At 40.4% G+C, this 13,802-nt stretch overlaps 1 protein-coding gene across 1 annotated transcript in view; it reads left to right on the forward strand.

Annotated features, from left to right (window-relative positions):
• The first annotated feature begins 5,223 nt into the window (after nt 1-5,223).
• Nucleotides 5,224-13,802, forward strand: part of DNAH6 (dynein axonemal heavy chain 6) — a 75,324-nt gene continuing 66,745 nt past the window's right edge. The window contains exons 1-18 of the mRNA XM_032950246.2: nt 5,224-5,385; nt 6,970-7,248; nt 7,353-7,541; nt 7,766-8,022; nt 8,307-8,574; nt 8,703-8,837; nt 8,992-9,115; nt 9,248-9,386; nt 9,519-9,687; nt 9,811-9,921; nt 10,148-10,348; nt 10,804-10,924; nt 11,097-11,248; nt 11,479-11,631; nt 12,277-12,528; nt 12,835-12,963; nt 13,139-13,252; nt 13,526-13,669. Of these exons, the coding sequence (XP_032806137.2) occupies nt 5,383-5,385; nt 6,970-7,248; nt 7,353-7,541; nt 7,766-8,022; nt 8,307-8,574; nt 8,703-8,837; nt 8,992-9,115; nt 9,248-9,386; nt 9,519-9,687; nt 9,811-9,921; nt 10,148-10,348; nt 10,804-10,924; nt 11,097-11,248; nt 11,479-11,631; nt 12,277-12,528; nt 12,835-12,963; nt 13,139-13,252; nt 13,526-13,669 (2,940 nt within the window). The 5' untranslated portion in view covers nt 5,224-5,382. The remainder of the gene's footprint in view (nt 5,386-6,969; nt 7,249-7,352; nt 7,542-7,765; nt 8,023-8,306; nt 8,575-8,702; nt 8,838-8,991; nt 9,116-9,247; nt 9,387-9,518; nt 9,688-9,810; nt 9,922-10,147; nt 10,349-10,803; nt 10,925-11,096; nt 11,249-11,478; nt 11,632-12,276; nt 12,529-12,834; nt 12,964-13,138; nt 13,253-13,525; nt 13,670-13,802) is intronic.

The raw sequence follows: 13,802 nt of genomic DNA on the forward strand, positions 1-13,802 counted from the left end.
GATATTATTATTATCTTCCAATAATGATTTTGTTAGAACATGTGCAGTGCTTGTAAATGTAATATGTAGAAATTGTGTGTAGCAATCTACATATTGGCATATATACTATATATGTAATATATGCCTATACATGCACTCGGTGAAATCACTGTTATCAGGTTCTCATGTCATCCTGGAATCATCCCATCTAAATGCAGTGCACATGACCGTTATGACGCCACCAGTATGACGTGATGAGCGTTGCATTTAGATTGGGTCATTCCAAAAGGGCAGGGCATCTGACGTCTGTGCTATGGCCTCTGCGATTCAACAGTCACTGTGGCTCATGTGTCTATGACGGATTGAATCCTTTTCCCAGATGGAGAGGGTTTCTATCAATGCTCATTGTAAAAATAGGGGGCATCAGTTTCCCAGGTGAACTCTGCACAGAAGGCCAATGCTGCCTTGGCCAAGGCTGCCTGTTGGTGCCAAATATCAGCAAATCAAATGCGCACGTGGTTGGAGGTATTCCTTCAATTTCCCATTTTGTGCGCGAGTCTTAATAGGTGCCTGAGAAACTGATCTTGGTAGGAAACCTTTTAACCTTGTTTTCTTTCACCAGGAGCCCATTATACAACCGTTTACGTCTGATCCTTCACTTCAAAGGTGGGCCCCATGCAGGGCACATAAAACATATGATATAGGCACTATGGGTGAAGCGGGCAGCTACTACAGCTTCAGTGAATTACAATTTAATTTGCTGCATCTGGTCAGGAACGTGGGAAATGGCTATTCACAGCGTTGGCTCGCATTTTCTTCACGTGAATTTAATTGGCTGTTGTGTTTCAATTGTCCGTTAGATGTAATCGTATTTGAGATGAGGCTTGCAAAACTGAAAATGTACCCTTCGATGCTTTCAGAAACTTTAAAACTCACAATGGTATTTAACATAATTGTATTCAATGTGCTGCCTATTTGAAAGTCCGAGAGGCTCTCCTGCGCTACTTACATATTGATGGGCGCGGAGCAACATGATAAGGCTTTATAATTAATTCTCAAAGGAAATGTGACGCCAGAGTTTCCTTTTTTGACTCGCAAATCAGGTAGAGCATGAAATTACCAGGATTTCACAACATTAAAACAAGCTTCCTTCTTTCCTGGAGGTTAGCACTGCTGTCAAGGTTATAATGAGCAGTCTTTTCCTGAGCCCTTTAACCTTGCGTGCCCTGCGGAAAGAGTGGGAGGGGGGTGACCCAGGCACCATGTTGCAGGATCACATTCTGTTGTTTCTCCGAGTCAGTCCTTGAGTAATGCAAGTAAGGTCACGAGTTTCTCAAGCTGCCTCCAAGAGTAATGCTAAGTCTTTTTTGTAAACATTAATTTAATGAATTGGCTATCTCGAGCTCACTTGACAGACTGAAAGGGGAGATATTAAAACAAACATTTTACAGCGCTCCACTGAGGGTATTTATTTTTATTTTCAAGTTTGCTTTCAAGGAAATGTGGTCAATGGATGATAGTTGTTTTCATTTTTCACTCCAATAATGAAAGTTGAATATTGTATCCATGTGGCGCACTTTATGTGGTGAGGCAAATTGAACACTGCACTCATGCTTCCGGTGTGGTTGAGACAGTGTTGAGTTTTGATTTCCTTAACAGTGATTTAAAGCTTTCGTGACTGCAGTCATTCATATTTTTATAAAATATATTTATTATTTTATTGTTTCCCTTCAACGTGACTTTACCGAAAGAGCTAAGAATATTCCTTAACAGTGGTTGAAGTATTGGCATATACTTCCTACATCTATCCAGGGATATGAATGATGTTACTGGAATCATTGTATTGCTTCGATCACTCCTGGGAGATTAACTTATGGTGCGGCTACATTTTCAACACATCTGGGCTGTATGAAAATGTTGGCTAATCTTCCCATGAAAATTAGAACGCCCTCAGTAATTAAACAAATTTGTTTGTATTATTGGTTCTTTCGGTAAAGTCACGTAGAATGGAAATAAAATAATAAAAATAAGACGCAATAATTTATTTTATTATAATAATTTATTTTATGACGTTTTATTTTTATTATTTTATTTCCCTTCCACGTGACTTTACCGAAAGAACCAAGAATATGAATCCCTGCAGTCACAAAAGCTCTAAATCAAAATTTGTTTGTGTACATTAAGTTCAGATTTTCACGCTTGAAGATATAATTTTCGTTCGTGTCGTAAAAATACATGCCCAATTCGCTGGAAAACGTATGCAAGATTTTTTCTTATTTTGCGCATGACTATTGTGAGGAAAATCGTACGGAAATCGTTTTTGAGAACCATTTCTAACATCTCTCGCCTGGACCTTGTAGCAAATATAAAATAAACATATTGTACTGCATAAGCCAAAAGAAAACTTTCCAGAAGTTTCCAGACCATATTAGTGTACATGAAGATGTCCACACATGTCCCCGTGGCAACAAAAAGATATCCCTCGATTGCCAAGTGATGAGGTCAAGACAAAAACAACATTCGAACATTGAGGTAAATTTTAAGTGAAAAATGAATAATCGCAGTTGTGCTCATATTTGAGAGCTTTTAACACCCTCTGATGGCAAACACATGTTCCATCCGCACAACAACCTCACTTCTCCGCCCCACTCGTTCCTCTATCTTCACTCAAATGCCAACGTCAGTGAATGATTATTAAGGGGCATGTCTTCAATGAAGTCCCTGGAGTTGTAGCAATTCCCATAAAACATGTTGAACGCACAGAAGCAGGTGGTGCTTGCGACTGCGTATGTGCAGGCATGGAAATGCATCACACATGAGGAGCAACAGACGACGACGATGATGATGATGATAATGACACACCGAGGCCCGCTTCTTCTCCGGTGAATTTATAAACGTGATAAATAGGCCGATGGCGGCATTGTTGAGTGTGAGCACTGGGCTGTGACGTGACTGCATGCACATAACCTAATGATGTGATAAAAGTATATTACCACAATAATGTACCAGCTTATTCGAGATGCATTATCTGATATCTCTGAAATAAACGAGTCAGACGTTTGCCTATTCTTCTGCAGTTTATTTATAAAAAAGTATTTTATATAAAACTCTTTTCTCACGTATATTTTTTCGGCATTAATATAATTAGAGACTGTGGCAGACTAGTGGAGTGCTTACTGATAGCACTTTGTGAGAATTAACAATGGTGCTATATTGGCAGGAATCGTATATGCTAAAGAGTTGCATCACAGAGTCTTTTATCATCCCTTTTATCAGTTTTACAGCCGATTTGCGATGTCTTGGCATGTTCCAGTAGCATTAATAGAGCAAGTGAATCAGAGACTCCATAATAGAGTTTTTTTGGGGGTTATATCGCGTATTTACGTATTTACGCGATCTAAACAAAAAAAAACCCTCTATTATGGATGATATTCATATTCATGGTTCTTTCGGTAAAGTCACATAGAAAATTAAAAGAATATAAAAATGAAAAATAAATGAAAATTAAAAGCAAAAAACCACAACGTTTTTGAATATGAATCCTTGCAGTCACGAAAGTTTTAAGTCAAAATGGATATTGTTCGCGAAAACCTACGTGTTAAACAAATCAGACTGTTTACGAAAGTGAGTGGGCTTGGGTAGGAGACATCGCTATGAAGGGATGATGGCCACGTGTGAGAAACTATTGACGGAATGGCAGCCAAAGGAGTGAAACACACCTGAGAGCACGACCACCGCAGAGACGGAGCGATAAGATCAGCGTATGTGGAGTAGTGCAAATGAATCCTGCCATTGCGGGGGCATTCATCCAGCAGTGGAGAGATCATGACTGGCAATGATGATGATGCTCATTCAATTTGGGCAAATCAACTCTCTTCAATCTGGAGGGAAAATCCTCTCTCAACCTGGCACAGCTGCCAATAAGTGACTGGCAGTGGTGAATCTGGAGGGAAACCCCTCTCTCAACCTGGCACAGCTGCCATTAAGTGACGGGCAGTGGTGAATCTGGAGGGAAACCCCTCTCTCAACCTGGCACAGCTGGCAATAAGTGACGGGCAGTGGTGAATCTGGAGGTAAACCCCTCTCTCAACCTGGCACAGCTGCCAATAAGTGACGGGCAGTGGTGAATCTGGAGGTAAACCCCTCTCTCAACCTGGCACAGCTGCCAAAAAGTGACTGGCAGTGGTGAATCTGGAGGGAAAACCCTCTCTCAACCTGGCACAGCTGCCAATAAGTGACAGGCAGTGGTGAATCTGGAGGGAAAACCCTCTCTCAACCTGGCACAGCTGCCAATAAGTGACTGGCAGTGGTGAATCTGGAGGTAAACCCCTCTCTCAACCTGGCACAGCTGCTAATAAGTGACGGGCAGTGGTGAATCTGGAGGTAAACCCCTCTCTCAACCTGGCACAGCTGCCAATAAGTGACGGGCAGTGGTGAATCTGGAGGTAAACCCCTCTCAACCTGGCACAGCTGCCAAAAAGTGACTGGCAGTGGTGAATCTGGAGGGAAAACCCTCTCTCAACCTGGCACAGCTGCCAATAAGTGATGGGCAGTGGTGAATCTGGAGGTAAACCCCTCTCTCAAGCTGGCACAGCTGCCAATAAGTGATGGGCAGTGGTGAATCTGGAACTAAACCCCTCTCTCAACCTGGCACAGCTGCCAATAAGTGACGGGCAGTGGTGAATCTGGAGGTAAACCCCTCTCAACCTGGCACAGCTGCCAAAAAGTGACTGGCAGTGGTGAATCTGGAGGGAAAACCCTCTCTCAACCTGGCACAGCTGCCAATAAGTGACGGGCAGTGGTGAATCTGGAACTAAACCCCTCTGTCAACCTGGCACAGCTGCCAAAAAGTGACGGGCAGTGGTTAATCTGGAGGGAAAACCCTCTCTCAACCTGGCACAGCTGCCAATAAGTGACTGGCAGTGGTGAATCTGGAGGGAAAACCCTCTCTCAACCTGGCACAGCTGCCAATAAGTGACGGGCAGTGGTGAACCTGAAGGGAACCATTCTCTCACCTGGCAAAGGCTTCCAGTCACGTGGGTGGCAGCGCGTTCCCCGTTGCCCAGGGCAACACGCGTAGCCCCCCCCCCACCTAGTAACGTCAACAACGACGCGGCCGGAGTTTTACATTTGCCAGCACGAGTGGGCGACATCGCCGCTCGGGATTGGTCGCCGTCCGCGCACGCGCTCGGGCGAGCTGACCAATCCCGGCGCGGGCAGCGCGCTTATGTGTTGTGGGAAATCTAAGCAGCGCTGCGCGCCCGCCCTCCCGAGTAAAGTTGTTGAGTTTCATTAACATTCAGAAGTCCCCAAACCAATGCGGCGGCTGTGTTTCATAGTTTTTTGTTTTGTTGTTGGCTAAAAAAAAGGTTCTAAAAATAATAGCGATACAGCTTTCGGCGAATGGTAAGTCTACGTTGTCTGCGATTTATTTTCTCAGGCGGTATAGTTAAGCTGCTTATGCGTGAAATATTACCGCTACAAGCCATGGCACCCGTTGCCATGGTTACCCGAAGCGCATCCGATTACAAAGTTTAACACACATGACAAAGAGTTCCTTGGTTTGAATGCAGAAAGTATTCTTGCTCGTATACTAATACTCAGTGGCCGTTTGGTTGTGTGATAATGGGCTCTTGAAGTCCACTTGCATCCATTCCAAAGAGGTTTCCATTTGGTTCATGTCACTGCAGTGGTGTTAGGATCGCCGATTTGTGTTGACCTGTCAACCCACAAGGTTTACTCCGTATTCTTGTACAGGAAGTTTTAGTTTTCAGGTCTATACGGCGTACAACCGTTTCAATAAGGGCAAAAAAATGTATATTTATTTGTGTTTCTCCCTTGTGATGGGATTTTGTCGGATGAACGTTGATATTTTGTAAGGGCACGGGGTGACCAATGAGGTCTGAATTGGTCTGTAAGAAGGTAGGCAACTGATAAAGGGGTTGACAGGTATGTGCCCGAGATAGTTGGATGGCGCCAGGGCGTTTATATCGGGCTCGATATCCATCCACTTAGCCAGCACCACTGATGTCTTTGGTTAGATTTTGGACTTCAGCAATTACACATCGTATTTCCAAACGTAGCGACTTGATGATGGTCTCAGGCCGATCATGAATGACTGCACGAAAACGCAACGTTTGGATGAATGTTGAATGTACCAACTATTAAGGTTTGAATGTCATGCGATTAAAATCTGTATAGTTGGGAATGTGAGACGGTACACACCACCTATTGTGGATACGAGGCCATTGTCAGGACTTAGACTCTCAGAGAGATAGAGGACTCTACTGTAATAAAGTTTGTAGTTCAGAATCAGAATACTTACTTATCCTGGAGGAATCCGATGAGCTATAAAGCTCTTTTCCATAGATACGCAGTAGTTCCTTCATGTCATCGTCCAAGGGGCATTGCCTTACATGGGGTGATAAAAAATTTCTGCAGGAGTTGCGAATGGAGATGTATAACTCATGATATTAGACTCGTAGGAGAACTGAAATATAATTGGGATATAAGAGCAAAAAAAAGTAACCTGTATTTTATTGAAACGTGATCCACTGAATTGATGTACAAGCATGTATTGAATATGTTAAAGTACTATCCCTAATGTTGGCCATGTTCAGTACTTACTGCATCTAAAATCTCATTAACCATAAGTAGTAGAGTGGTTGTCTGCCGTTGTGTCTGCCTCCCTGTGATTGGTAAAGTCTCCACCGTACTCTACGTAATATTGAGCCATGTTTTGCCAATTTAATATCACACAGTGTTATGAAACAATATTGCCCATAAGAAATAATGAGGGCCTCGATCTGTTTTTTGTTTCATGAAACTTTCATGTAACGTCTATAACATTTGATTTCAGAGACACCTCATTAACAATATTACTAGGTTCAGTAAAAAAAAATATAACAAGAAATAAAATGCCTTTGTAACAATGTCTGAATATTTGTGTGTGCTGTATCATATTTTTAAACAATATTTTATTTCCTTTAGGAAAACCCATCCCACGTAGGGGTGGGAATTCCTGGCATCAGCACACCATTGGTGGAACCCAGCATTCGGGGCACCAGTAGCAATAGCAGTGATGGACTTAGTGTGGCAGACCGGGTTCTGCTGTTGCCACGCATCGAACCTGCGGCCCTGGTGGCACGAATGGTACACAGGGCTCCCATGCAGGCTGCTCCTCAGCCTCATGTACTCAAATTTCCACGACGGACGAAGGCCCAAGAGGCAGCCCGAGTTCGAGCCCAACCACCAAGAATTGAACCTTTGGTGAGCTATGTTTAGTGTATTGAATGTCAATATTTTAGCATTTATTTGACTATCGCGAGGCTTTTGATGTGTTAACATACTTAATCGTTTTTTTATCACTTTAGCCAGCATTAAAATTGTACCAACAGCAGCATATGCCTGAATACATCTATCAGAAGAATCGTGAGGCATTATTGGCAAAAGGCTGGAAAGGGCTGGATGTAGTCAAATATGTGGAGAGTGATTCCGTGTCCATCAGTTCATCTGGACACGTTCCTAATTTGCCTGAGCTTCCCAAAGGACTACAGGGAAAGGTCAGTGCATTATTTACTTAAAACCCCTCTGCTGTTGAAATTTTATTTTAGAAGCTTTGTGGTGGATGTCAATTACATCTGTAACTTAAGAATACTTATACACAAATATTTTTTTGTTAATATTCTTGCCGCATGAACAGCATTTACTCTTATAAACATTTTTTTATGTTGTGCTATTGAATCGTGTGTTTCAAATGTTATTCCACTTTATGTGTTTTGAACAGAGAATAGAGGATAGCAGGATAGCATCACCCTCACCACCCAAACAACCTCGGACTGAGCTGAAGCCTTTGAATGTACGTAGCCGGACCACCCCGGCACAAAGCCACTCCTTCAGAACCGCAGACGACGTGATCAGCGCTCGAATCAGTGACCCACTTGACATCGCGCATGTCATCCGTGAGAACAAGGAGCTGGGATACGTTTACGTGGTGCCGGCTGCACCTCGCTCCTCAATCAAATATGATGCCTTCAATCTGAAGTGAGGCTTTTTACAATCACTGAATTTCTACAGATAAGCTTTTTTAGTTACTTATTGAATTTTTTTCTCATGTTAAGAATTTGTTGTTCATGGAATTCTACGAAGATATTGAAACAACATTGAAATCGATAATAGTTTTATTCCTATATTTTGTCTTCGTTCTAATGTAACAGATTCAATTTACTCGTGAAAATTCCATGCAATGTTGGTTCTATTATCATAGATGCATATATGTTATTTTTGTTCTTAACATTAATATCCAAAACTGCTTTTCATTGATTTAGAGTTGTCACGTATGAGCAAATCAACAAGGACAACTACCTCACCATCAGTGAGCAGGGCGTGCTGTTAACACGTGATGGGGACGTGGACTTCACTCCCCTTGATCGATGGGAGGAGGAGTACCGCTATCACCGACGCCTGCTTAGCATTCCCACTTTTTCCCATTTTCGCAAGTGGAAGGCCTTCAGTGTTTGGCGCAAAAATGTCCGGAGCAAAAAAATAAATGCCTGCCGTAGAGCCCTGGAGGAAAACCTGTTTATCGTCAATGCTGTGAGTGTTTTATTTCAAACTTATGTTGATTATATTTATGGTCTATTATGGCATGATTATTATTTTTCTGTTCGTAACGTTTACAAAATGATTTTTTTGTTTGTTTAATTTGTCATTTTATTTTACAGTCATTACGACCTGCCCTTCTCAATGTGAAGGACATGTGTCACCGCGTTGGTAATATGAGACTCTGCATGATTGAAAGTGGTCGGACATACACACTCGAAGAGTTCATGATCACCCAGGTCGACCACCTGAAAGAGGTCAGTTTTATGTTTACATTGATAGGTCATCGTTAGCACAAGGTCTTAACGTGGCAGACAATGCTTACTGTTCCACATGTTTCTGTTTAACTTTACAAATGAGGCTATTTACGTATCAGATGAGATTATGTGATGGTGTGTTTTGTAAATACAGGTTCTGGTGCATCTCTCTGAATTTCGTGAATTGGCAAAGGAGGTTGTAAGAAGTGCTTGTCGAACTGCATTGTTGGAAGCTGGATTCACACCTGATGATTACTTCAATGATCCAGAGCTTTCAGGCAAGGAATTACATTTATAAGTATACATTTTGTCAGGATTTTAATACATTGTTTTCAAAACATCTAACTGTGGTATTTTAGTGTGAGGGATATTTTGCTGGTTTTGCTACAATTACATGTATGAAATTACAGGCGATGAAAAGGCGGAGACGGGTGGTTCCAGCATTTTGTTTCAGTCACAGTACGATTTGGATCCCTTTGGAGATGCTCCTGAAAAGATGAGCTACACTGAACAGGCAAACAAGAGGAAACACTGTGGGAAGCTTACCTGGTTTGTGCACACACTTGAATAAAAGACAGTATATGATACAGGCATTGCACAGAAATTACACAGTACTCTAAACTCATGGTTTGTAATGGTCAAATGTAAGGAGAGAGTAATCTCTGGCTGTTTTCCTTTCAGTTTCATCCGGCTGGCTGATTATGTGATTGTGAACACACTGCACATCCTTGCTGTGAACACAGTCAGCACCCTCCTTAATCAACTGACAAAGCAGCTGCAGAAGACACCCTCAAAAGAACTCATCGAAGCCTGGGCTTGTGAGCCCAGAGAAGAGCCAATAACCAAAAAGGTGCCTTCAGAGCAGTTGGTTCATTTAGCCACGTTTTATTGTCATGTCTTGCGATATCAAATGGCTATACACACCGAAGTGTTATCTATGGAGAATATTGCTCTTGTTTTTTTTTCTTGTCAGGAGGCTGTCATTGCTCAAGAAGAGACAGAGCAGGTTTTTCCTTTGTTCCTGACAGAATTCATGCTGGAACCCGAAAGCTTAATGTTTGCGCCATCTCAGAATGAGTTCCAGGTATCTATTACACTCTTTTGCTGATTGTTTTTTTTTGTTTTTTTTTCCTACGTCAGCAGTTCTCCTGCTGTGTTTGTTTCACCTGATGACGGTTGCTTGTGTTGCGATCGAAACGTCGTGATCTATTAATTTTCTACCTACGTGAATTGTTATGCAAATGTATGCCTTTTAAAAGGGATGTCAACATTTGTCAACTAATTGCCAATGATATATATGCCCAATATAGGATGGACTCTCCGTGGTGATTGACTCTTTCAAGGATACAGTTTTGTCTGTAGACAACCTTGTCACCGACATCTATTTTGATGCATTCACCCAACCTATAATCAACAAGAAGCGTGAAGAAAAAAGCTGTGGGGAGGGCCCGAGCTTAGAAACCATTTTTCAAGATGACAAACACCTCCATAAAATCATAGCAGGCGTGCAGGTATATGATTTGACGCACAGTGAAACACATTTGTATTTGCTTCGAAATGCACAGAAATGTATGTGTTTGCCTCACATTAACATGAATATGATAAGACATATTTACAGTTATAATAAATAGATCGAACAATAAAATAATGATGTATGATAAATAGTTGATTAAATACATACATTACAAAAAGAACAAATGTGTACATGATTCGATAGCTGAAACATTTATAACTTATATACATATATGCTTCATATGTTTATGCTGTAGAATATGCAGATATCAATCTATATTAAAGCTATATACAACTACTGTAAATCATTTATAGGGTCTCTCAGTAGTAATACAAATGTGTATTATCATTCTCAAATTAATTTAGTTTTACGTGAATGTTATTTATTACATCTTGTGTTCGTGGATGATTTCGCATGTGAATGTTTTATTGTTTAATTTCTTGTTTCATACAGGAGGTCATACGAACAGCATTTAATGCTGCTGGCCTATATGCTGATACGTTTGAACAGTTCAGGCTTTTCTACAAAGAGAATGAGAGCTTGGATCTAGAAGCCCTCAAAAACAAAGAGCATGGTATATTTAGCAATGTATCACCGAAGTAGTTCTTAATATTTTAACGGCTTTGCACATGTGGTCTTGTTTAATGAGCTCAGTATTTGAACATTTCTGTAACAAAGAATTTTTCATTTCACTAAACATTGCTTTAATTGGGTTTTAAAATATTTCATTTGTGATATCTTTGCAGATGTGGCCTTCTTTGAAGAGAGTCTTGCAAAATATCATGAACAACATAAGGATGCAGTGGCTATCAAAGAGAGGAGAGATTTGGGGATGCTATTGGTTGATGCAACCAAACTGAAGAAAAAATTGATTCCCTCACCACTGCGGTGTCAGAATGTGAGATAGAGGGATTTTTTTTTTTAGAAAATAGATTTAAAATGTGTCTTTCAACAGAATATAAGACAATTAAATATTGTGATATTAAAGTTGTATAAATTACTGCCAGTGCTGCATACTGATATTGGGTGTTAGAAGCAAAATTGATGGCAACATTAATATAGTTGATTCACAATTAGACATTTTGAACTAATAATGTATTCATGTTTTTTATCCGATTTTTCTTTCAGGCAATTAATGACTTGTTGCCAGTGCTGTCTAGAAAGAAGACAGATGCCATCATTTCAGAAGCTCGTGATGGGCAATTCAAGCTAGAGATAGTACCCTCCACTACCTTTGAGTTTGTCAACAGCCTCACCTTTCTTGACGAGATCCAAGACCGGGTAAGGAATGTTGGAAGATCCTCATTAGCCCGTGGCCATAAAAGCACCTGCAGGAAAATGTCTTGCTTTCATAAATGTACACGTTATGGTAGATTGCAAAATGTCGGCTTTGACAAGAACCTTGATTATAACACGGTTAAATTAAGTTTGATTTTATTTTATCCATTTAAAAATACTGTACAAGGCGGCTAGGGCTAGGTTTTCAATGAAATGTAGAAGTTCATCAATAAAATGGAACAAAAGCTGAAACGTGTGGCAATAAGCACGAGAAGATACATGCTTGGAATTTATACTGAGAAACAGAAAGGAACATATAGATTATATAATTTACACAAGTTTGACGTTATTTTGACTTAAGCAAAGTGAGTGAGCTTCATCAGGACACATGACAAGGAGTGATGGCCAGTGATCAAGACGAACGATGGAGTGGTAGCCAAAGGAAGGAACACGCCAAAACGATGACCACAGAGATGGGACAATGAAAGCACCTCATGCGCAGGAGCTATATGAATTGTTGCATCATACAACCGTGACATTGTTACAGCTCTGGAAGGCATGCATCCAGCAGTGGATAAATAATGGATTATGATTTAAAACAGTTTTAAAACAATGTTTTTTGTCTCTGGAAATATTTTTCTTTTACAGATTCAGGTGCTTGAGGAAGAGATGCAGATTGTCGTGCAGATGTATCAGTTGATAGAGCAGTTCAAGGTGCCAACACCACCGGAGGACCTTGTGGTGTACTCGACACTGGAGCAGTCCATCATATCTGTCCAGAACACCATTGATAAGGCAGTTGGCGAGCGTGATGGCAACCTTGAGAAGTTCTGCCAGCATCTTGATAAGGACATTTTGGAGCTTAATATGGAGGTGAAGATTGTAAAACAGCGAGCTCAGGTAAGAACTGAAACATACATGTTTACAAGGTGGTCAGAAGCTTTGAAACAAAAATCACATGCATTTCTTTTTAGTATGTCATTCTCAAAATGTTTTCACAACTATTATTTGTCTTTGCTACTTATCTTGTTTAACTCTGCACCAACAAAGTTATGGATTCAAAATGTGTCTGCTCAGATGACTGTCAAGTTGTGGACATTCCCACTGCTGGCCCTGAGCCAATGTTGTAAATGTATTCCTATGGCAGGGTCTAAAACAGTGTATACCCTAAACAATAAAAAATTACGTTTGTTTTGTGTGCCTTAGGACCCTATGATTTTAGATATTACAAGTGACAAGACAAAGGTTCGGGAGATACTGAAAGAACAGATGATTGCCACAGATGAATTTCAGCAGCAGGCTCTTCAGTACAGGGCTTACCAAAAGAACTTTAAGGTTTGCTACCTTTGAATTATACAATCGAGTAGCTGTGTTTTCTAAAATGATGTACTCATGTATTAATTGTTATTAATTGTATTTCAATTTTTGTTGCTACTAAACATGTGTGTTCATACAATACTTTTTATTGTTTTTGTGATGTACATTTTTTATTCGTATTTTATTTTTTCAGGTGGAAGTTACAAATTTTGATGCTTTGAATGAAGTATGTGATGAACTAAAGCGAAAACAGATGATGTGGGACAGTTTGGATGAGTGGGAGGTGTTTACCAAGGAATGGTTGGAGGTACTTAAAAGCAGAAGTGCTACTCTGCCTTTTTTAATTCTACCATTAAATGTACATAAAAATGTTCCTGCCTGTTGTTTCATATTGTTTTGCTGCATAATTAACTCATATTTTTACGATGTCTGGATAACTTTCTTCAACGTCTCAAACACACAGATAATTTGTGCAAATCTTCAATACATTGGACACAGATGAGTCATTCTGCATTCTGTAATGTGTTTCTTTAGTTTTTTAAATGTACTTTTCTCACCTACTTTGTGAATGTTTGCACAGTGTCAATTTGAAACCCTGGATCCTGAACAACTGAACAGTGAGGTCGCCAAATATGCGAAGATTGTTAACCAGTTGGAGAAGGGACTGCCACCAAATAATGTAGTTCCACTGTTGAAAAAGAAGGTTGAATTTATCAGAGAAAAGGTAGGGTGAGCAACGTAATGTAATTGCAAGGCTATGTCTTATACTTTCCAAATATACATTTGATATGCATGTCCTGCAAGAATGTTGACCTAATTCTTAAAAAAAATTAACTCAATGTATTTAATTACATTTA

Source organism: Petromyzon marinus, chromosome 1 (genome assembly GCF_048934315.1).
Source record: "Petromyzon marinus isolate PM22_M1 ecotype Great Lakes invasive population chromosome 1, UKy_Petmar_22M1.pri1.0, whole genome shotgun sequence".
Taxonomy (NCBI): domain Eukaryota; kingdom Metazoa; phylum Chordata; class Hyperoartia; order Petromyzontiformes; family Petromyzontidae; genus Petromyzon; species Petromyzon marinus.